This window comes from Centruroides sculpturatus, unplaced genomic scaffold (genome assembly GCF_000671375.1).
Source record: "Centruroides sculpturatus isolate CEXI.00-Female unplaced genomic scaffold, Cexi_2.0 scaffold1297, whole genome shotgun sequence".
NCBI lineage: Eukaryota > Metazoa > Arthropoda > Arachnida > Scorpiones > Buthidae > Centruroides > Centruroides sculpturatus.
Window position 1 is genome coordinate 82172 of NW_019385491.1, and position 26460 is coordinate 108631.

Consider the following 26460-nt stretch of genomic DNA (forward strand, 5'->3'; position numbering starts at 1 on the left):
AAATGAACATAGCAATTCAATGGACAATCATTGAAAATTATATATTTTTAACAAGTATTATTATAAAGTAGTAAAGATATGTTTACAATTTTATTTGCTAAATTTATTATTAATTGAGCTGTTGATTTTGAAAGTGGGGCAAGTCCCACTTTCAAAATCAACAAAATCAAATGCCTGCAGGGTTAAACCTGATATATCTCGTTACAGTATCAGTACATTTTTTTATACTAGATGTCTCTATGCATCATAATTTTTATATTAAAACGAACTTTCCAAATATAATTTTTTTTCGTTTTTATATTTTTCAATGTATATATTTTGTTTGTGCAAAATAAAAAAAATAATTTTTAACAATACAGTAGCCACAGTTATTATGAAAAAAGAAATTTTTTTGTTATATCTTAACATTAACAAAAATTCAACATGGCAGCCACGCGCAACGGAGAAAAATTTCAACATGGGATAGGTTAAGGTTAGCAACTCTGATCACATGCGGGGGTCATCACAATCTATCCAACACAAATCACTTCAAATATTAATAGTAGACCAGTATTAATTAGTAGTCGTTGACCATCTTCTCTTCTGGGAGATCAACTACTAAGTTTGGTCAAATTTACTTCACTTCACTTCTGCAACACTCCCTTCTTCTTATCAGACCCAGCAGTATGATGGCATTTGAATAGGAAAATTACATAATACAAGATTACTGGCAACCACAAAATATGATTTAAGCGGTTTTTAAGGGTGCTATGTTTAAATATTTGGTCTGTTTTTTACAAAATTTGATTTGTTGACAGATTATTATTTGATATATGGCTTTGAATAGAATAGCTTTTTAATGTTAGCTCTAACAAACTGTTTCATTCACAGCCAAATATCAAATAAAAATATGTATAATAATAATAATTTTTTGCCAAAGTTAACTTTCATTCATCAAGTAAACAGCAATTGAAAATATGATATCTTATTTTTTAAGATATCATATTTTCAATTGCTGTTTACTTGATCAATGAAATTGTGCCATTTCATATCATCGGAGTATCATAATAAGCTTGACAATGGTTGGCTAAAATAACCAAATTCTTTATATGGTTTTCATTTTAATGTTTCTTATATTATAGTATTTGATTTATTTAACAGTAAAGGTTATTGTACATAAGGATTTATCATGCCAAGTGACCAATCTAACACATTTAAAAAATTTTTTAAATTGTGTACAGTAGAGAAATAAAAAATTTTTAAAATATGTTAGATTGCCACAGAATCAGTTATAATGTGACTGATTCCAAAAAACATTACTTTTTTAAAACTGACAGCAGGCAAGTCAGTTTACTAAGTAAGCATAAATGGGATTCTAACATTAGAAATATAGATAGATCTGAGGATTTTCAGAATTTCTTTCCTCCCTTAGATTGGTTTTCAAGAATACTTTATCTAATTATGAAAGCAAGAAAAACAGGCCAGAAACTAGAAGTCAGGAGAATTTCAAAATTTTTGTCAAATTCTGGGAGAATTGGCGATTTTATTTCTTAGTCAGGTAGTTGTAAATCGGAGAGCAACGGAAAAATAAATCAGCAAATTTTCCTAGCATTTGCATAATTTCTTTAAGGTGTATTTTACACCTTAAAGAATTTGCTATATTTTACAATTTAAAGGCATGTCATAACAAAAAGTTAACATTGTGTTAAATAAATTAATGTTTCAATTTTAGCATATTTTGTATGTAACAATGTTTTTCACTATATATTTTTTGTATCATGTTAAAATGTATGCAAATATGTATTAAATTTTGGTAGAAGCATAAAATTATTCAAATCTCAAATTTAATCATATGTCATAATAAAAATATGCAATACACATTAAAATAACAAAATAATAAGAGCAAAATGCCTTTGATTTTATTATAAATCTTCACTATGTCTGATGAAAGACAATTCTAAATTTCATTATCTGAAAACAGTGCTTAAATTTAGAGAACTGTAACAATTGTTGCTATGGTAACAAAAATAAGACTTACAAACTTTTTAATTAATTATAATAATGTTAAACAACAAATTTCCCCATTACATTAAACAATTAAAATAATAAAACAATAAACTAANTTTTTAATTAAAAAAAAAATAGTAGTATTAAAACTCACTATTAAAACACTTTTGGCTCTGCAAACAATAAAAAAGCAGTTCCTTTTGCATAAACACATGTGTTGCAGCCAAATTCTGGGTAATGGCCACAATGGTTGAATCCCATTATCAACTATGATGACCATCACCTTGCTGGAATGTTCATTTCTTGGTTACTATTTTATGAAAACAACAATAATGTTCTAGTTGCACTTCAGAAATTCTGCAATTGTAAGAATTTGTTAGACCATGACTCCACAAGGAAAATCATTTTCCACAAGGACTCTTGGGGAAAATGATTATTTGATTTGATGAAACTGTATGTCTAGGAGATCAACCCAGTTGAAAGTGCAAACCTATTTCTTTACTAGTCATAGATGATGATATCATAGTTGTTGAAGAGTCAATGAATAATGTTGCAAGCTCCACAGCAGCTGGATGTATTCTATGACACAGTGTGGAAGGTTTTGAGAAAGTTGGTATATTATTATGCATATAAGATCAGCCATAACTAGCAGTTGCTTGTCATCAACAGGAGAATCTGACTGACCTTTCCTTAAACTTCCTTACCAGAATAGAAGTTGATGAATAAAGGCCATGGAAGACCCTGTGAAGTGGTGAGACATATTTTTACCTCTGGAATAGTGAACACCTGTTAGTGTTGCATTTGGACCAGAGAAAATACACTTGTTTTCTAGCATATTTCACTGCATTTGTCTAAGGTTAGTCTGATGTGGATTGACAACCACATTTATTCTTGGACCATTCTTCTTTGAAGAAGCTAGTCCCATTGGACCTATGGCATATGCTGTGTGTGAGGTCTTGACCAAAGACCAAAAATTGTTTTATATAAAAATGCTTTTAGTGAAAAAACATCATAAGAAAGGTCATTTTGTGTGAGAGAATAAAATGGAAATTCAACTTTTTCTTCTATGATTGCAAAAACAGAAAAAACAAATATTTAAGGAAACCAAATGTCACATGTATGCAGCTGGTAATACTTATAACTGGGGTAAAAATGCTAAACTCTTAAGTTATTGGCAGATGTCATGACAATTCAATAAACATCTCTGGGTAGTATCTGATCTCCAAAATTTGGTCCTGGATAGTCCTAGCAACAATCTAGGAACAATTGAAAAGAGGAAAGATGGAAATCCTGACTAACCAGAACATTTGATCAGAGATGAAAACCTTTTAAGAAGTCCAAACTCAAGGTTAGAAGGGCAGATCCCACCAAGACACAGCTTCTCCCACTAAGACAGTGAACTTTATCCAAGTGATGTGGGGATTCTTTTGTCAGTGGACTATCCTCATAGAACAGTGACCTGCCAACAAGGAGTAACGAACCCTAGGAACTTTATTGCTGTACTGAACATTGTACTGAATGTGGCCCATCACTGTCGTCCATGACTTAAAACTAATCTTTCATGATACAAAGTGTCATGTTAGATTAGTTTTAAGTCATGGACGACAGTGATGGGTCACATTCAGTACAATGTTCAGTACAGATTAGTTTTAAGGAAAAGGAGATTTCCTAGACCTATGAAAGATGCATTTTGTATTCAAATAAATAAGTGTTAATTGTAAATGGAGTTCTTGCCTCGATGTCTAATGCCACCACCCACATATGTAGTTCACACCTTCTCACCATCCTTATTGTCACCTCCCCCTTAATTAGGGAACATCGGTTGTGACACTAGACAGATATCGGTTCCATGATAAGACATCATGAGGATCCTCATATGTGACAAAGCAGCTATTCTGAGAAATGCTCTGCACTTATGTCATATCCCAACTGCAACAGCAACTGTGCCTTAAGGCAATATATGGAGGTGCTCCATCTTGCCTGAAAATGCAATCACTTTCATACAACATGTGTGCCTCCCAATATCAAATGCTGCATACAGCAGTTTCTGGAATAACAGCTGTACTGATAAGAGTGATTAGCCATGCATTTCTAGTGCCTAGTCATCTTATCCTCCAGATCTTAATCTGTGATTTTTAGTTTTTAGATGCTTAAAAAGTATGATTATGAGACACACTGCAAATTTGGTAGCCTTGAAAGACAGTATCTACTAAAATGTGGGAAGAATCTCAGAGAATCAATTATGGTCAGCCTTTGAACACACTATTCATTGTCTTCAGGTTTTATACCTTTTGAATGGGGACAACATTGAGCATAGTATCTTGTACAAATGAAATGTTTGTTGCTTGCAATGTCAAAAGTACCATAGTAATGAGTTTTGGTACTATTTTATTTTAGATATTACATTTCATTTTTTTTTCTCATTTCTCTTAATTTTGCAAAATTTTTTACAGTCTGTAGTATTGTCATTTTGTATTATTAATAAAATAACAGTACTAAAAACTAATTACAGTGGGTGATCGGTTAACGAACATAATCCGTTCCAAGGCTTTGTTCGCTATCCGAATTGTTCGTTAACCGATTATCGATTTACCATAGGTTTCTATGGGAATTTAATTAATTCGTTCTGAAGACCCCCCAAAAATAAAAAAATATATACTTTCTTACTACGTTTATTTATATGTAATAATAAAAATACATACACACACAGTCTTGCATTTTTATTAGTCATGTTTTTTTTCCGTTTGAAGTGGTTAAAGAATCTGTCTAATGTCGATTGATTTTCTCTCTTTTTCAGGATTTTTCGTAAGTAATTAATAGCATTGCAATTGTAGAAATCCCCAAGCCTCAACCTGGTTTTGATGCCATTCTAAGACTGTTGTTCTGACATCTTCCCACTTCTTCAAAGGCATTAATCCTTTTTTTCAGAAAAAAACATATCTCGCTGAGATTCTTGGCGTTCTTCTGTCGTCAGATCCGTTTCAGGTTCTATTATGAACTCTTCAATGTTCTTTATTTCTCAGATGTGATTTTTGTTATTCCTTTAGCTGCTTGAGTCTTCTGGATTATACTGTATTTTTCTTAAATAAGATTGAACTGCGGCCTACTGTAGACCTGTTCATGCCATACTGCCCAGCAACATTAGGTATCTTCTGCCCACTCTCTACCTTTACTATTATACTCTCACCTTTCGAAAAGAAAAACAGACGCAAAACTTAACGAGTGCCTACCCGAAAGTCTCGCAAATACATAAAAGAATTATTTTGTCAGAAAAATAAAAGGCTGGAATTACAAGGGAGAGTTTCAAAGTTCGGAGGAATACTATCTGATTGGTATATACCGGCTTGAGCGTCAATGTCGACGTTTCTCCCATTCCGAAAAGTTTCGAATTGTTTCCTGAAGACATGGGAAGACCAATTGGTATTCATTATTTTACATTGCTTCTTCTTATGTTTGTTCTGTGAGGTGTTCATTATCCGATCATGTGTTCGTTGTCTGAACATAAAAATCTTTCGCGAAAGTGTTGGTTATTCGATTTGTTCGTTATCCAATCTGTTCGTTAACCGATCACCCACTGTATATTGTACTACTACAATAATAATAATAAACTGTATGATCAATCCATATATTCACCCAATTCATATCTAATAATTTTATAATATTTTTCACTTTTTTACTGTTTCTAGTCTTTTATCAGTTTTTCTTACATAAATTTCTTTTTCTCTTTTATTACTTTAATAAAATAATTACTAAATGTTTGTTGTTGTTATACAAATTTAAATAACTGATAGCTAATTATATTTTATGATGCAATTAGTAAATTAAATTTTATTTATAATATTAATTTTTTAATAATTGAAATACTTGTCAGGTTTTAGATTGTCCAAATGATATTGTTGCATATGAAGTCATGCTTGGAATTCAACGTCTTCTGGAACATTCTAGTAAAGAATTATTAGGGATGACTTGGGATCTTATACTTGAGATTATCAATAAATTACAAGCACATTCTGAGGTATTTTTAGTTAAAATGAGTCTAAAATTATTTAAGAATTATTGATGAGCGGAATGTATTTTTAATTTAATTTTTACATTATGTAATATGGTTTGATTTTTCTTAACTGGATTGATTATTGAGTTTTATTTTATTTTGTTTAGAATCTTCCATCGAATATTTCATCCAGATTATCAGTTAATGTTCATGATCTTATAACTACAATTGAACAACTTCATGATGCAGGTATATATAAAGGATCTGTAGATAGATTATTTGAAATAATAGAGAAATCTCCTCATATTCCTGTAAGTTCAAGTAGATTTTAAAATAATTTATGAAGTATTAAATAATTTTTTTAAAATTTAATTTTTATTGAAGGAACAATCAGTATTACGATTAATTGATTATAAAACTCAATTTCTACATTCAAGTCAAGAAAATTGGTTAAATAATATAAATCAACTTATGATGAAATATTTTAGGTAAGTGATAGTTTAATCATACGTATATATATATATAACTTGCTTTCACTTGTTTTGCCTTGGTATGTGTATATATATACACCAAGGCAAAACAAGTGAAAGCAAGTTGCTGATAAAATTTTGTAAGAAATCTCCAACCCAAAAGCTGTTAAAACTGGCTATTTTTATTATTAAAACATAATAATTAGATATTATAATTCTAATTTTCCAATCTCTAATTCAACATTGTATTGATACATTTATTCCTCTATTCAAATTTTAATTTGCCTTACTTTCATAAATTGAAATTAAACCTAAATGAGATATATATATATATATAATATCATATCTATATAATATCTAATCTTTAGGTTTAATTTCAATTTATGAAAGTAAGGCAAATTAAAATTTGAATAGAGGAATAAATGTATTAATACAATGTTGAATCAGAGATTGGAAAATTAAAATTATAAATATCTAAGTACTGTAAGGTCTCGTTTTATGCAGTGGATACGTTCTACAGAAAAGCGCATATAAAAAATTTGCATAAAAAAAGACTTTACTTGCCTTGAAAAAGTAGGGATATGTTCCGTAATTTTCTAAAATCGCATAAAACCAAAACAACGAGTTAAAATTAACTTAAAACCGCATAAAAAAGTTTGCAGAAATTAAAAGAAATAGGCTGCTTAATTAATAAATTACTTCGAATGTCTGAAAGAAATTCATATTAAATTTAATTTCAAAACAATTACAGTTTATACCTTTCAATGCGAAACTCAGAATGATGTAATAGCGACTTGTCGATGGTAAGTATCATGTACAAGGGGAATCCCCGAATTGCAAAAGCTCACTCTAAAAACAAATCACTGACATCTGGATGTGAAGAGTTAATTAAAACCCCTTTAGTTCCTCGCCCGAGTTAACTCGGGCAGGTTACATAGTGTTACATAAAACACGATCCTTAAGGCCATTTTTGAAATTTTTTTTTGAATTTTTGGAATGTTTTTTAAGTCTCCAAATTTTTTAAAAATATTTAAAAATATACGGCCAGCTAGTGTTCACCCTACTTTAAACCCTTGTCCTCCCGCGACGTCTATGAGAATGCCCCGGGAAATCCAACTCCAGCTGTGTTCAAGGTCATCCAGATGTGTAAACAATGACTCATCGGTGTTAAATTTCACAGAAGGGCGAGACAAAGGAAGTTAAACTTTGAAGCTTTTTCTTCAAAATTAACGCATTTCTTTCGTTTTTTTCAGTTTTAAGTATTTTTTATGTTTAATTACATTTATATCAAAAATTGCTAAGAACTAAAGCGATTAAGGTAGATCTAGCTGTCCTTTACATCCATAAACGTTATATGTCAGCGGAACAAGTGGAGTGAGCTTTGAGCATTCCACGATTTTTGGAGACTGTCTATACGCGGGCTTCCTAAACAAGCCTACATGTATGTTTGTCCAAGAAATTTTTGTATGAAATACAAACTGCACAACTTCAAAATCGCATAAAAATAATCCGCATAAAAAGAGACCTTACAGTATTATGTTTTAATAATAAAAATAGCCAAGATAAGAAAATGTTTTTCTTTTTAATTTTTCTAAAAAAACTAAATTAACTTTTTGTGACTCTTTATTTTAGATAAAATATATTCATGCATATAACAAATTTATATATGATATAATATCAGTTAAATATTTAATTTAAAGTAACTTTTTAAAAAATATAAATTAATAGTTTTTTTTAAATTGAAAGCTAACATTTATGTATATAAATAGCTAATATTTAATTAATTTAATTTCCAGGAATGAAAAAAGAACGATAATCAGATCCAAAGTTTTAAGTGTTCTTTCTCATGTATTTATTACAAATAGATATTTATATGAAGTAAGTAAAAAAAAAAACTTTTTTAATAAAATTTAGGTTACATGAAATGAACATAGCAATTCAATGGACAATCATTGAAAATTATATATTTTTAACAAGTATTATTATAAAGTAGTAAAGATATGTTTACAATTTTATTTGCTAAATTTATTATTAATTGAGCTGTTGATTTTGAAAGTGGGGCAAGTCCCACTTTCAAAATCAACAAAATCAAATGCCTGCAGGGTTAAACCTGATATATCTCGTTACAGTATCAGTACATTTTTTTATACTAGATGTCTCTATGCATCATAATTTTTATATTAAAACGAACTTTCCAAATATAATTTTTTTTCGTTTTTATATTTTTCAATGTATATATTTTGTTTGTGCAAAATAAAAAAAATAATTTTTAACAATACAGTAGCCACAATTATTATGAAAAAAGAAATTTTTTTGTTATATCTTAACATTAACAAAAATTCAACATGGCAGCCACGCGCAACGGAGAAAAATTTCAACATGGGATAGGTTAAGGTTAGCAACTCTGATCACATGCGGGGTCATCACAATCTATCCAACACAAATCACTTCAAATATTAATAGTAGACCAGTATTAATTAGTAGTCGTTGACCATCTTCTCTTCTGGGAGATAAACTACTAAGTTTGGTCAAATTTACTTCACTTCACTTCTGCAACACTCCCTTCTTCTTATCAGACCCAGCAGTATGATGGCATTTGAATAGGAAAATTACATAATACAAGATTACTGGCAACCACAAAATATGATTTAAGTGATTTTTAAGGGTGCTATGTTTAAATATTTGGTCTGTTTTTTACAAAATTTGATTTGTTGACAGATTATTATTTGATATATGGCTTTGAATAGAATAGCTTTTTAATGTTAGCTCTAACAAACTGTTTCATTCACAGCCAAATATCAAATAAAAATATGTATAATAATAATAATTTTTTGCCAAAGTTAACTTTCATTCATCAAGTAAACAGCAATTGAAAATATGATATCTTATTTTTTAAGATATCATATTTTCAATTGCTGTTTACTTGATCAATGAAATTGTGCCATTTCATATCATCGGAGTATCATAATAAGCTTGACAATGGTTGGCTAAAATAACCAAATTCTTTATATGGTTTTCATTTTAATGTTTCTTATATTATAGTATTTGATTTATTTAACAGTAAAGGTTATTGTACATAAGGATTTATCATGCCAAGTGACCAATCTAACACATTTAAAAAATTTTTTAAATTGTGTACAGTAGAGAAATAAAAAATTTTTAAAATATGTTAGATTGCCACAGAATCAGTTATAATGTGACTGATTCCAAAAAACATTACTTTTTTAAAACTGACAGCAGGCAAGTCAGTTTACTAAGTAAGCATAAATGGGATTCTAACATTAGAAATATAGATAGATCTGAGGATTTTCAGAATTTCTTTCCTCCCTTAGATTGGTTTTCAAGAATACTTTATCTAATTATGAAAGCAAGAAAAACAGGCCAGAAACTAGAAGTCAGGAGAATTTCAAAATTTTTGTCAAATTCTGGGAGAATTGGCGATTTTATTTCTTAGTCAGGTAGTTGTAAATCGGAGAGCAACGGAAAAATAAATCAGCAAATTTTCCTAGCATTTGCATAATTTCTTTAAGGTGTATTTTACACCTTAAAGAATTTGCTATATTTTACAATTTAAAGGCATGTCATAACAAAAAGTTAACATTGTGTTAAATAAATTAATGTTTCAATTTTAGCATATTTTGTATGTAACAATGTTTTTCACTATATATTTTTTGTATCATGTTAAAATGTATGCAAATATGTATTAAATTTTGGTAGAAGCATAAAATTATTCAAATCTCAAATTTAATCATATGTCATAATAAAAATATGCAATACACATTAAAATAACAAAATAATAAGAGCAAAATGCCTTTGATTTTATTATAAATCTTCACTATGTCTGATGAAAGACAATTCTAAATTTCATTATCTGAAAACAGTGCTTAAATTTAGAGAACTGTAACAATTGTTGCTATGGTAACAAAAATAAGACTTACAAACTTTTTAATTAATTATAATAATGTTAAACAACAAATTTCCCCATTACATTAAACAATTAAAATAATAAAACAATAAACTAAAATTAAATTATATAGATTTAACAATATCTGCCATATAAAAATGTAAGAGAAATAACATCAATATTTCAAAACTTTATTTATATTTAATAACTATTATATTTGTTAATTTAATTAATATATTTTTAATTGTTTCTCTTTTAGGATGAATTAATAGAAAACATAGTCTTGCCTTTTTTATCACATCTGGAACTTGATCCCGATATTATCATAAGAACAGATGCTGTTCATCTTTTAGTTAAAATTATTCAGGATTGTTCATCAAAAAAATGTCTAGATTTACTAGATATCATTGAAAAGGTTAAGTTTTAGTAAAATTTAAAATAATTTTTTATTTACTTAATTTAAATTATTTTTAACTAATTTATTAATATATTAGGTAATTAGAAAAGCATTCGATCAGTTTCATTTGGTTGGAACAAAAGATCCTTCTGATACAGTTCTTGTAATAAATGAAGATGAAATCACTGATGTAAAAACTGCAATAATTGGACTGATTGAAACTTTTAAAGTATGATTTTATTTTTAAATATTAGTTATTATAAGATATAATAAATATTCTTTTATAAAAATGATAGTTTTTAGAAAGCAACATAAATTGTTTTATTAACAATACTGTGATCAGACATATGCACATGTATAGGCTATACAAAATAATGCAATTTGAGATTTTGCACATAGGTAATTCTTGATTTATTAGTCTTGAAGATACATTAGATTTACACTTTAAATGTGATAAAGAAAATATTTAGCACTTATGTTTCAAAACGTTTAACATGTGAAGAACATAGAAACAACATTCATTGTATTTATGATAGTTTCTTCAGTGGTTTATATATATATATGTTACCGCTAAAGCTCGAAATCCGTTAATGTGTACATTACCTAGCTAATCTGCAGATTAACTAGGGTGATCCGTTAAAGCTGCTAAAATTATTCCATTTCTCAAATTACCTAGGTAATCTGCAGATTATCTAGGTAATCTGCGAATTACCTACTAGACACTCGGTAAAGTTAAAATAAGATCTTTGCTGGAACAACAGCAACGTTTCTGTACGCTTAAATTAACATAATGTTATTTATTTAATTTTCAATATCTAAAGAATCAAGTTAATACAATCAACAAATTAGTTGATTGAATCAATCATCAATCAATTAAAAAAACTTTAATACAAAAATCAAACGGTTTAAAATATTATTACAATTAGGGAAATGAATTTGCAAAACATATGATAAAATTGTACTTACTTATTAGTGCAATCTAAAGATTGGTGACACTTTGAATTACGTAGCAATTGGTTTTTGCGACAAGCACGCCTATTTGTGGTACATTTAGATTTGCAGTCACATTTTCTGAAACCCTGCCCAGTACCAAGGGATTGTTTTATTGCTGTTTGACGTAAAGATATTTCTACAGCAGGGACATCCATCTTCTTTCGTTAAAAATCTCTCTTTGCAAACACTGAATTCAGATTTTGCATACAATTGTTTTAAAATACCTGTTTTAGTATCAAGTTTATAAAAGCCATCCTCTGTTTTACTAAGAACCACAGCTAAAATTGAACGTGCATCAGTTTTTGCTCTGTCTTCTTCGGGTACTTTAATTCTCACAGCGAAACCTTCATCGACGTTTGGGTGCTTTGCATTAGAAACTGCTAACATTTTCTTTGCTTGCTTTTCTAAACATTTCTTGGCTTCATCACGCTGTATTTTCTGATCCATATTCTTTTTACAGATGATGCACAATACATTCTTACCATACCCTTCCTCTTTAGGATCTACTTCACCACAAACTGCGTGAACAAACATATTACACGATTTACACTTGTGAGCACTTGATGCTGCTTTTGAGCAAACAATACAGACTATGTCTTGTATAGTGCTCTTTACAGGCTCCGTACGAAACTGTGATGGCGATTCTGCTGAAGTTGAGAGTAACTCAGTGATGACTTCTTCAACTTGCAGAGGCGATTCCTTGGAGGTGCAGGGTAACTGAATATTCTTCGTGACTGCATCATCAATCAACGGTATAGAAGGCAGTTTAAGATTACTATCGGTAAATTCTTGTATTTCTATAGGTGATTCTGTAGAAGCGGGGGATAACGGAATGTCCTCTTGAGTAAGATTTGACTGTGATCTCATAATCACAGTCTCTTGTGAATCTTCTAATTTTTCAAGGTCTTCTTCAGTTTTTATCGAATGTCAAACAATTCTCCGGCATGGACAAACTTTTTCAAACCTTTCTCGCGCATCTGACAACGGCTCAATGAGTTTTTCACAGCCTCGTACAGTCAACACATCACACCTTTGAATTATTTGATAATCTCGAGATGATTCTTTCTTCTTGGAAACTTTTATTTGCTTTACATCTTCAATTATGGAATCATACTTTGGTTTGTTATTAAAACACTACGTATTATATTTTAAATCTTCGCTAAAGAGGTTTGCGAAGAATCTTTTCTTGATTTTACTCACCAATTCGGTGCTTGCTTGCATTCTAGGATTTAAATTTATCTACGTAAAAAGAAGGAGTGGGGAAAGGAAGTGAAAGAAACAAACTTTTGAACTTTAACGATACGGAAGCCGTTAATGTGCAGATTACCTAGATACTCTGCAAATTACCTAGGTAATTTGAGAAATTGAACAATTTTCGCAGCTTTAACGGATCACCCTAGTTAATCTGCAGATTAGCTAGGTAATGTACACATTAACGGATTTCGAGCTTTAGCGGTAACATATATATACTATGGTGCCTTGTACTTCAAATTTAATTCATTCTAGGAGGCTGTTTGAATTGTTCAAAGTCCAAATCAGTTTTTCCATTGGATATAATGGAAAGTGAATTAATTCATTCCTAAACCTAAATGATACTCATTTCAATAAACTTAAAACAGCAAATACACATAATTTAAGATAAAAATGATAAAATTAAATACCCTAAATAATAAATTAAAACACAAAAACAATAAATAAAATACATAAATACTGTGTTTGAAAATTGCATTTACTAGTCACATATCATTGACTTTGACATCTTAAACATGGCCACCAGATTTGCCACACTTGTACTGCTGTTATGCTTCTTGATAAGTTCCTTTTTCACCTCAATTATCAATATTACAATCTTTCTCTTAGGCTTTATGCTTCCATATCTTCTTGGATTCTGTGATTACTAAGTAAAGATTATATTGGATTGAACTGAAAGTTTTTGCATATTTTTAACAGTTAACATTCATAACATAGATGTGTGATTCAGTTATAAGTTTAACATAATATTGCTTTGTTTAGAAGCTTACTTTAAACTTTTTACTTCATATTTGTTTGAATAAAATTAAGTTGAAATTTCTTCAGATAAAAAACATATTGGGTGTATTATGCTTTGAGTTTTGGAAAGATTATAATGCCACACAAACAGTAAAATAATGTAAGGTATATAGGGAAGATTCTCTTAAAGTTTGAACATGTCAAATGTAGTTTAAAAAGTTCTGTTCAGGAAATTTTGAACTAAAAGACACAAAATGTATGGGTGCCCAAAAGCAGCCAAGAAAGATAAATGGCAAAAAGAAAGTGTTAAAAATTGATGATTAACACACAATATATATAACTAAGTACCAAAAATAAAGTGAAAAAAGTACTGAAAACATGCAAGAATGAGAGAGAACTTGGGTGTACAACTGATTGTATTTTTTGAGCACATTTTTTCACTGTGTGCACAGTTCAGATTTTGAAGCATCATTCAAACTGAGGTAAATTTTTTGTTGAATTTAGCAATCAAACTCTGTAGTGTTCAAGTTAGTCATTTGAAGTACAAGGTTCATTATTCAAGAACCACTGTACAGTTCATTCATTATTCAAGCAAATTACATTAGAAATTTTGTATTATGCAAATGTTTGTTGTTGTTGAGATAAAGAAAAAACAAACATTAAATTTTATCGTTAGTTAGCTAAAAACATGACTGAAACTTATATATTGATAAAACAGTTCTATGAGAATGATGCTCCTGTCATTTTGATAGTATTCAGAATTTATTTAACATTTCTTCTCTTACTTTTGATTTGGGATTAATAGTCTTGTCTTGATCTAAGATTTTACTTACATAACTAACCATTTCTCATAATTTCACACCAATACCTTTAAATGCCACATAATTTTAATTATACTTTAATGTTTTTGTCCATTTTAATGACCTCCTCCAAGGAATTAATTTATGGAATGAAGAAGAATGAAGAATTGAATCAAGGTGTCAAGGAATAAGGAATTGATTCAAAAGAACTGATTTTCAAAAGAAAGAATACATTCTTCCTTTTGAAAAATTTTTGTATTAGTTGTCAGAATTTATTCTTCAGTATCACTTTTATAAAATATAATTACCTAATGTTCACATTGTATAGTTTATGTTGCTTTCATATGCATCACTTATATATAAATACTTTTAGCAGAATATATGAATATTATGTTTTTCCCCAGTAATATCCTAGGTAGCAATAAATTAAAACCAACTTCTTTATCAAATCAATATGATTTGTTTTTAATTTTTGATCAATAAATTTATTAATGAAATTAGTAATATGCTGTTGATTTTATGCAAATTAAATGTTGTATTCAAGAATGTTTATAATATAATAACAATACAATGTTTATATTTTAAGAATTTAAATATTAATTAACATAGAACAGAGAATTAACAAATTAACAACAATGAATTAAATATTTTTGTTAATATAATATTATTATGGTTTTCAAATAAATAATTGTTAAGAAGATGCATTAATTGTTTGAAATATCCTGTATAATCTTATTGCTAATTGATAATGCTTGAAAATTTAAATAAATTTTAAAGTTTATTTATAATATATCATATATAATTAATAACTTAATTATTTTTGTTAGTTTTAATCAGATTGCCGCAGTTGTATGTCAATTTTGTAGAGGATCAGTATATGAGCATCTTTGCTATAGCTTTACCATACACTAATCCCAAGTGAGCCTTATTATTTTTTTATCTTTAACAAGAAAATGAAATTTTTAACATTCTGATAAACAAATGTTTATTTCAGATTTGATCAATACACTGTGGCATTAGCTCATAGGGTTATAGCCATGTGGTTTTTAAAATGCCGAATACCATTCCGAAGAGATTTTGCAAGTTTTATAACAAAGGTTTATGTTTTAATATTTAAAAATGTCTTACTTATAAATGTAATGTGAGTCGAAAAGTTTAACATTGTTTGAAGCATCATAATTTACAATAGTGTACATTTTTGTTTTCTAAAAAAAAAAAGCAAATTGGGTAATAAATTTTGTCCATTGTTTTAAAAGAATTGTCATGTACAATTCTTTGTGATAAATTTATTAATTTTTTTGGTTGAACTATTCAAAAACATTAATTACATTCATAAATCAATTAAATAACATTAATTAATAATTATTTTTTTAAATAAATTTTGAACTTGATATCGCAAAAATTTCCTAATCTTTGAACAATGAACATATTAAATTTGCTGATAACATTAACATTAAAAAAAATTAGTATTTTATGATAAAATGTTATTGATTATGTAAAAAAAAATCATCATGTAATGTTTTAACAATTTAACTTTAGTGTCATTTTAATTAATTTTTCTCTTGTGTTTAATGAATTATAATATAGAGATGAGCTTCAAATAGTATTTGCTTTTTTTCTCACACTCATGTATATTTATAAAATATGCTAATTTCTATGGTTTATTATTTTTATTCATGAATCTAGGGCTTAAGAGCTAATATGTTTCCACCTGTTGAAGAGAATTCTAGTTTATTTCAAAATTTTAATAATGAAGAATCTATTGATAAGAAAAGAAGTAGCAGTATTAATAGTCAGAATGAAACTAAGTAATATAAATATATTTTTAATATTCTATTATACAGTATANAAAAAATGTTCGTAAATTAAATTTTGAATGAGTTAATTTTTAATTGAAATACTTAATTAATTTTATACTGAAGATCCAGATAAAACAATTAAAGTAGTCTGAAATGTGAATTTCTTGATCTATTTCATATTTTGATATAAAAAAGACTAAATGAAAACTTTCATTTGGTGCAAAACTTCAATAACTCAAATTTTTAGAGCTATTATTAAGATTTTGATATTAAATCAGTACCCGCAATAACTCAAGAACCATGTTAATCAAAATAATAATGACTGGGGTTCTCCGTATTTTATTGAATAACTATTTTAAAAAAATTTATTATGAAAGATGTGCTAGTTAGAATGAATCATTTATATTATTATTGTGTGTTTGTTTTATTTTTATCAAGACAAAGTATGCAATATTATTTTTATAAAGATGTTTGTATGTACAGTATGTAAATTTTACATATTAATATAATATATATTATATAAAATTAATGTAATAGCAATCATTACATAAAATTTTACATTTGTCTTAAAAAATTTGATTTTAGGGATCAACAAATTGATCTTACAAACGAAAGTATTAGTTCTCCTCTTTTGTCTACAAAATCGAGTTCCTTTTCCACCCTCTCATTTTCTTATTTAGATTTGAGTGAAGCATTTCAAGTGATAATAACTTGCTTGAAACAAGTAAGTAATTTTTTATTAATTAATTAATATTTGAACGTTTTACTAATATTTTAAAATAAAAAATGGATTTGATTTGTTTAAACTATAAGAAGAGATTATCATTCAAAGTTTAGACTATAAAGTTTATAATGTACAGTATTATCATTTAATAACTAAAAACTGAAATATAAATTTAAAAAGTAAAATTATTTCTTTTCCTGATTGGATGAGAGAAACTTTTAATAAACAAACAAGTGAGAAAAGAATTGTATGAGTGAACAAATTTTAATTATTAATAAATTTTGAGTACTTTTAGTTATGACATTACAACTTTTGTTAAGAATTCTTAAAAATGAGTAAAATTTTAGTAAAATAAAGCTTTTTAAATTTAAAACCATGCTCTTTTTACAGAGGTGGTAGGATTTACACAAAGTTAATAAATAGAAAAACAAGAAACAACGTTTTTTTACTTACAAATAATTAAATAGAAATAAATAAAAAAAAGGGTTACAAAGTATCAAAAAATCAAATTGTAGTCTGCAAGTGGGTCACAACTAGAATGCTCAAAGCTTGTTTGAAAGAGCATACTGTATAATATCTATCAACCAAAACAGGCCTATTACCAAACCTGCTAAACTTACAGTTCAATGTGCAATGCTTATTGTTTGCTAAATGTTAATAAAACCTTTTTTTTTTTTCTTTATTCACAAATTTCAATCAGTTAATACTCCTATTTCATCCTTCTTTGAAAATTGGCTACACATTTGAAACTGTTTGTTTATACTGAGAGTTCATAAATTTGTACATGTATCTATTAATAACCATTTTTTTACATATTTTATGCTTTCTTTTTGCACACAAATAAATAAATAGAAATAAAAATGGAATACTTTTTATTTCTATTTGTTTGTTTGTTTGTATGTAAAAAGTTTTGTTTTTTGTTTTCCTATTTATTCATTTTGTGTAAATTCTATCACCTTGTAAAAAGAATATGCTTTTGAATTTAAAAAAAACTTTGTTTTTATTCAATTTCTAAGCATTCTTTACAAAGGTTACAATGTCACAACTGAAAGTATTCAGTTTTTAGTTAAAACTTGTTCATTCGTACATTTGTTTTTAATTTGTGTTTATTAACATTCAGTTCATCCTATCAGATTTCTTATTGATTTGTGGTATATGCCTCTACAATCTTTTGTAAGTTCTTTACTAAACATTGATTCTTCAGATTCTCTGGAAAATCACTTTGACAAAAATAAGGAAGTAGATTCTAGTATATATGTAAAGTATAAAACTTATTAATGAATAATTTTTCCAAACTCTATTATCAACTGGAATATATATACTGTATATATATATATATATGTTTTGTTGTTGACAATCAAGCCTATGGGCCCACCAGTGGCTAAGCGGTTCCATTCCCTGAACACTGGTAGTTCAGTTGTGAATTTGCACCTTGCCAGGACAGGCTGGCCATGTGGAGTTTTCCAGGTTTTCTCCATGTCTTTAATACCTAAATAGGGGCCAGTTACCCTTAAAAAGACCTCCCAGAAGGCAGATTGCCCAAGTATTGCAGTGGTGTTACTAACAAAACAATCAATCAATCAAGCCTATGATTAAATTCATACTTATGTCACATAGAACATCATCAACTGCTGAATTCTTTAAATTAATCAAATGTTCATATATAGTTTAAATAATTATACTTTATGAACTGCATGCTTTGCTATGTTTATTGACATGTCATGCACATATTTTTCATATAAATATTAATTTATATGAAAAAATATGCAAATACACATGTCAATAAAAGTAATGTATAATAATTTTTTATATTATTTTAAATTAAATTTGTCTTATGTAATATTTATTCAGGAAAAAGATTGGACAGTTTTAGAATTGGTGTTACAAAAATTACCTGAATTGCTACAAAACAAAGCAGCTGTAATAGGAGGTCTTAATAGTGTCAATGCTCTTTGTAGTAATTTATGCGCAATGGTAAGAATGTTATATGTCTAATGTTATATATAATTTATAATTTTTGAATAGGAAATTATAAAAAAATAAATTACTTGTTTTTAATTTTTAGAATAGTGATGATTGAATCACTAATTTAAATTAGTTCTTGAAAAAGAACATAAACTAAGATTTGATAAATTATTTAATGTAATACTTTGTATATTTCTTCAGTACACAAGATAAGAGTGTATTTTTTAAATTGATGTGGGATCATTTGAGTAAATATTAAAAATGCTCAAATAATCCTAAAATTTGAATCTTGAATTATATTTTAAACTATTCAACTAATATTGAAATAGAAATGTTAGAAATAAAACACAATTTTCTAGATGATAATTATATTTTTATGTACTATATAGAATACTTTATATACAGCCTTATTCTGGCTAATATTCAATATGCCTTTCTGAAAATAAAGTACTAAGCTAACCTGCACAAAATGAAGTTATAATATTTATTTATTGTACAAAGGTTAAAAGTTAAGAATAGAAAAAAATTTTTTAAACTGTTTACCTTTTTGACTATAATTATGATTGAGAGTAAGTGCTTTAGTTCTTAAGCCTGTTTCTTGAGGATATGTGTAAAGAGTTAATTGTCTTTTCTTATGTTACCTTTCATAAAGAATTTCTTTATAGCAATAAAATTGGAAATTTTTTACAGATTAGTGATCGAAATCTTTGCTTACCTGAAAGTTTAAGAAATACCCCACCACGTTTAACTCGTGCTGATTTTCAGTCATGTGTATTGCCTGTTATAGCTGCTTTAGCTGCCTATCATAATGAAATGGCACTTCACATTCAAGTAAGAAATAAGAAACAGTAATTTATTATTAGTTATTTATCTCTGTATTATTTAATTAAAATTTGTTTATATTTGTAGAATTTTTATTAATTAATATTTGAACTTCAAACCAAACAATCTGCCAAATTATTTCGCTGTTATAAAGCCCGATAATTTGGCAGCTCATTTGATTTGAATTAAGTATTAAATCAGATTTAGAGATGTTGTTGATTAATATTTGAACAATAAATATTTTTAAAAGTGATTTACAAACTTTTAATTTACAGAGATTAATGATTAATTGTTTGCAATCTGTTTTGGTAACTAAATGTGCAAGAAATTCAATAACAGCCCTCATTCAATGTACATTAGAAATGCAAGAAACAATGTGTAAACTTTTACCTGGTGTTTTACTCAGTCTGTCCAAAATTTCTGCAACTGTTTCCATAGCTGTTCCTGTTCTTGAATTTTTATCAAGTAAGCTTATTCATTATGAATGTACAAGACATTTTTTAAAGTTAATTTTAAATAACAATTGATAATAAATAACCTATCAATTCAATTAATATTTCAAATAAGTTAGTTGAATTAGTATTTTTTTTGTATGTAATATATAAAATAATTGAATTGATTAGCCAAGAAAAATAGAACAAAAAGAAATGAAATAACAAATATTAAACTCTCATTTTAATAGGGGCTGACAAATGTCAGCAATTTGTAATTGTGAGGGAAAAACAGTATAAAAGGACACTTTAAATTCTCTTCTGTTCATTTTCTATGCATTTAAATATTCCTTCTTGTTTTCAATCAGACAGAATAAATTTTAACACAATTGACTGACATATAGGATGATTCAAAAGGTCTTAGACAAACTTTAAAGTTACGTTAAGAATACAAAATAAACCATTTTTACTTAGGAACATATAGCTACAAACATTACTTGGTGTTGCTAGAAGCAGAGGCGTAGCTACCATGGAGCAGATGGAGCAAATTGCTCCAGGCGCACGAATCATGAGGATGCCAAGTGTAGAAATGGTGAAATAAAAACTTGTGAAAACATTTGTAAAAAATTGTGTATTTAATAATTAATCAATTAACTATTAGATTTGAATCCGTTCGACAATTTTGTACACTTTTTAAGTGCTTATCACTTGCATATCTTGTCGCGTCATCTGATAAAAATACGTATTCTGGAAGAATCAGAATTGTTACAATCAGCATATTCCTCCGACATTTCGTCTATTTTTCGACTTCAATTGTTTTAATTTAAAATGTGCTTTTATACTGAGGTAAAAGAAATTACTTCTAAATGCGACGTTGCTGAACTATTTTTAATTCACACTGCAGCCTCAAATAGCTTCTCTCACATTATTGCAGCATGCCTCAGTTTTTTAACTTTACCAGTGATGACAGCTACAGCAGAACAAAGTTTTTCAAAACTAAAATTAATCAAACTTATTTAAAAAGCTGCATGTCACAACACCATCTTAGCTCTGGCTACTATATCAATTGAAAAATTAATAGCTTGTCAACTTGATCTGGAAAAAGTGATTGATCAATTTGCAAACAAAAAACAACATTTTGAAGTTTTTTATGTATTATTATGTATTTGTCATGAAACTAAAGTTGCATACATTTTGTCAATAAAGTTAATATAATATGTAGTAAATATTATTAGGTACTTCATACTAAAAAAATTATATTATATTTTATTATTATATTTGTATTTATTAAATTAAACATCTTATTGTTGAAATGTCTCGAATCTCAAATAAATTGTTATTAAGTAAGGTTATAAATCGAAATAATTACATATATGTTTTTAAACTAAATGTTAAAAATAAATTTTGCGATACCTCTTCCGAGGAACAAGGGAGTGTAACAATTGCTTCAGGGCACTGAATATTTAGCTATGCACGTGCTAGAAGTACAGGAAAAATCATGCATAGAGAAATGCACATAAGGTGTACAACAGATTTATTAGACATAGAGTATGTATACAAGTTTAGAGGAGATGCTCAAAGTTCTTTCCACCAGCAGAAATACATATCTCACAGCATCAGTGCATGGATTGGTGAATATCTTCAAAAACATCAGCCCTCTTGCAGACATATGCAGCTGCCAAAACTCTTGCAACAAGGTCAGCATCGGAGGTGGGAACTTGTAGACAAGGCCTTTCAGGTAACACCAGAGGAAGAAATCAGTGGGGGACAAGTTGAGTGATCATAGTGGCCAAGCAATGGGTCTGCCATAATCCTGCTAATCTGTTGCACAGGAAAAGTATTTTGCAGATACTCCAAACATCCAGAATGAAATGAAACATCATGCAAGACCACTACCAGGGATATCCTATGATTACACCCGTTTGGCATGTTGGAAGCAAACAGTCTCCAACACTGCTTACTCAAACATTTATGGTGAACTGTTGCACAGCATGAGAGCATGTAGCTCAGATTGTCATGTGTCCACATATACAAATTATGAATATTAATAGCACTCTCACATGAGAAGTTAGTTTCATTGGTGAAGAGAATCTATGTTGGAAATTCAATCTTGTCAGCACATTGTTGCAACAACCAATTTGTAAATTCCACATGCTGGAGGTAATCCCTGGTTCCAATGACTGGATTCATTGCATGTAAAATGGGTGTAACCACTCTTTGTGTAATATTCACAAAAATCATGGATTGAGGTGCACCAATGTGCTGTGAAATAACTTGTGTGTTTGTACATGGATTGCTTTCAATTTGGTGTATGACCTCTTCTTCCATGGTATGTGTGTGCTTTGTTCAGTCCCAACCACAATGGCTGTTCAAATTATTCTGTTTCATGCAATCTCTAATGCAGCCATGCAAGCATTTAATGATGGGACACATGTCTGTCTGGGAACTGCTTACAATACAATTGTACTATGTGCCATTTTCATTCACTGTCACACAAGCTAAGTGCATGTCTGCCATCTCAGTATTACTGTAATGATGTGTCATACTCCTGCAATTTTAACAATTTATTTCCAGTAAACAATGCTCTCTAGAACATGTGGGTATCATTTGCAACTATATATTACTATGTAAAAATTGGTTTCTTTTTCTATTCCTGACCTACTTTTAAAGTTTGTCTAAGACCATTTAAATTACCCTGTATAGACAGTTGCACTTGTATCTTGAAAGCTTGACAAATTTCTGGTAATTCTCAGAATTACCAGAAATTTAGAAAACTATTTTGAAACAATTGTCAGTTTTATTGTATGTTAATTCTTTACAGCAAATATGAACTGAATAATTGATTTTTAAACTTGTCATTGAATGTTATTGATATTAAAATTTTTTCAAGTTTATTTTAGAATTTATTAATATTATTCAATAAACAAAACAGAAATGAAGAAACCAATAAATTTTCTTATTTGTAGTTATTTGTATTTTCAAAACATGCAATTTAGAAGGTTCTATCAAATATTCCATTTCTTCCATTTTATTTTATAATTACATATACAATGAACTTTTAATGGAAGGGAAATAGAAAAAACAGAACATTCGACATACCTTCTAAACTGCGTATCAGTAAGTGTCAAGTTTTTAACAGCCACTACAGTTCAGTTGGTGTAGGTCTTGTGAAGGTTTTGTTTAATTTGTAGCAGTGTTAGCAGGTTAAATGCTGCTGTGGATTACAATAAGATTATCAAATACAAAAATTCAGTAAGATGGATCAAGAAAACAATGTATGACATTGATAACCAAGGTGTTTAGCTATCAAGGTGTAAATAAATAAAAATCTAAAACTATTAATGAAATTTAAAAAAATAATTGTGTATTTTCTTTGTGAATTTCAATAAGTCTTCATAATTTATCAGTTTTCACATACAGTAAAAATAATTTTATCTGGAAAAATCAATCTTTTTCTATAGGTTCTCCTCTCCACTGCCTCAATATGCTAAAACCGTTAATCCTTCTTAAAATGATGATAACTTTAAAAATTCTTGGTTCATCATTCAGACTTTTTAAAATTAATAATAATTTATAGAATAAATCGATTTTTTGTTTTTTTATACAGTTTACAAAAGTTTTGGCGAGATAACAATTTAAAAGACATTTAAAAAGCATACTAATTAGAGTAGAAATTTATTGCTTGACATATAAATCAATAAGTTATTTCAAGAAGAAAATTAGCTTCAATCAATCAAATTAATCTACAGAGTCAAGAATTAATGACACAGAGTTCATCCAATTGTGAAGATAATCTTCTTCTTTTATAAATTTCGATACGAAATCCCTCTTATGAAAGGTACTAATTCCTCCAATCCTAATTACTGCATTATTTTATCGTCTTTGTATTGTTTAGCATCTTATATCTTATCGCTTGATGACATAAATTGAACGACAATGTTTCCATCTTTAGCTAAAGATGACAACTATTATCGGTCATCAAATTCAAAGATTAAAAAAAATCGATATTTACTTTGATCAATACTTTCTTACTCTGTTAAATCAAATAGTTGAACAATTTTTCTAGATTTTTGTAATTTTTTTAATCTTTTGTACATAGTTTAAAAAAAAAACAGATTTAAATTATTCTATTGCGAAATAATGTTTTACCTTTGACTAAATATAAATCCTCATATGATAAAATGTGTATTATTAATATATAATTCGAAACAATTATGTATTTTTCTTGTGTAAAAACTATATATTTGTAATTTTTTACTTCAAAATATTGTAAAATTGTTTAAGAAATCTATATTAAAGTGCTTATTTTACTATGAAAGACATCGGCCAATTTTCAAAACAATTAAAAGAATGTGTGGAAATAAATAATGTATTTATATAATTGTCATTTTTCTAACTTTCTGTGTTGAGGATTAACGAGTTTTCTTGTCCTATCTTTCCTAAAAATAGATGTTCTGAGTTAACGACTTTCTGTCGTTAACTTTCTCTTATTGAATTAAGCCACATTTGGTGTCAGGGAAAAATTAATTGCTGTATTTATCAACAATCTACAGTTAACAATCGTGTCAAGATAAAGAAAAACTGAAAACATCCTCAATAGTTTTTTCCTTAGATGCGAGATAAGCTTTATGGATGCATTGTACTTCAATTAATCACATTTGCTACATTAAGAAACAAATTTCAATTCAAGTAAAATATTTTTATAAATCAGAAAATTAATTAGTTTTATGGAATAAAGACAAATGAACTATTTTAATACAATTTAAATGTGTAAATAAACAATGTTTAAGAGTGATTTTAATCGAAAATTTAAGAATAATAATTGCTTTTTACTGAAAAAAAAATATTATTAATATATTTAAATTTTAAAAATAAAGAAGATGATAACAAATTTGACTATTATAATAAAGTTAGAATTAATTTTACAGTATTTTAGTAAAATATTTTACCGGTAATAAACTAATAATGAAAAAAACGTATGAATATCCTACAGCATTTGTTACACAATACTTCCCTCGTTAATTCTGCACATATTTAAATAAATTAGAGATAATAAATGAGGTTCATATAAATGCTAATTAATTACTATTAAAATAATCTCATCAGCGAAATGATAAAAAAAATACTGTTCTGAATGAGAAAATGCATTCAGATAAAATTATTAAATAGTAAATTTTATTCAAATCGCCGTATTTTTTTAAATATTAACTAGAATTTCATATTCAAATTTAGAAAAACAATGTATTTTTCCACATTTAATTACAAGATTAGCATAATTGGTTAGGATAATTAATAACAACCCCCATTAATCACATCATTGTCTTTTTTGTATGATATAACAAAGATGAAACCGAGCGTGTATTGAAATTAATTCATTAGATAATTAAAATTAAATTTTAATTTTATATATGTATTATTTTTCGCATTTATAATATAAATTNAAGCAGTGTTTCAGAATGTTTAGTATATTTCTATTCTATGAATATCTTGTGTATTGCATATTTTAAAAGTATATTTTAAAGAAGGGGAACTTACAATTCTAAGTTAAAATATCATAATTTAATCTCTGAAAATTAGTAAGAATATGAACACTTTACATAATTTTCTTATCAGTTGTAGTTTTGAACTCTGAAAGTTACTACATTTTTTCATTGCATCATAAGTTCAGTTTACAAATTATGTTATAAGTTTGTTACAATATTGACAACAAAATTTAATGAGATTTTATTGAAAGTGAATAAGTTTTTAATATGAGTGATCAATTTTTACTTTATGCACACTTTAATTATTTTAAAGAGAAGGTCCATCTATAATCCCACTCATCAAAGTGTTAGGATTGATGGCAGATGTTAATAATAAAGATGTTTGTAACATGGTGTGGTTGAAACTTTCCAAATAACTATCAGTTTGGCAGTTATTTGGTAAGATACTGAGACTGCCAGATATCCAAGTCAGTTAAGACATCAGCCTACTGCTCTGGGGGACTCAGGTCTGTGAAATCACTCTAGAGATGTTCATCCAGGCAAGCACTTCAAGGAATTTTCTTGGAATCTACTTCAAGCACCAATGATCTACTTAACTTCCAGAGATGTGAAGTAGATCATTAATGCTTTTAGTACATGAAATTTAATCAAATCTCATTATAAGTTGGCCAGCACTGCTATAAAGGATTACCAAAATAATTTCACG

General features: G+C 27.9%; 1 protein-coding gene across 1 annotated transcript in view; it reads left to right on the forward strand.

Annotated features, from left to right (window-relative positions):
• Positions 1 to 26460, forward strand: part of LOC111639480 (tuberin-like) — an 85026-nt gene that overhangs the window by 38488 nt on the left and 20078 nt on the right. Inside the window, exons 14-26 of the mRNA XM_023385371.1 lie at positions 5858 to 6001; positions 6145 to 6288; positions 6362 to 6465; positions 8244 to 8325; positions 10611 to 10766; positions 10846 to 10977; positions 11045 to 11147; positions 15358 to 15448; positions 15525 to 15627; positions 16874 to 17053; positions 18905 to 19027; positions 19709 to 19849; positions 20116 to 20345. Coding sequence (XP_023241139.1) covers positions 5858 to 6001; positions 6145 to 6288; positions 6362 to 6465; positions 8244 to 8325; positions 10611 to 10766; positions 10846 to 10977; positions 11045 to 11147; positions 15358 to 15448; positions 15525 to 15627; positions 16874 to 17053; positions 18905 to 19027; positions 19709 to 19849; positions 20116 to 20345 — 1733 coding nt within the window. The remainder of the gene's footprint in view (positions 1 to 5857; positions 6002 to 6144; positions 6289 to 6361; positions 6466 to 8243; positions 8326 to 10610; positions 10767 to 10845; positions 10978 to 11044; positions 11148 to 15357; positions 15449 to 15524; positions 15628 to 16873; positions 17054 to 18904; positions 19028 to 19708; positions 19850 to 20115; positions 20346 to 26460) is intronic.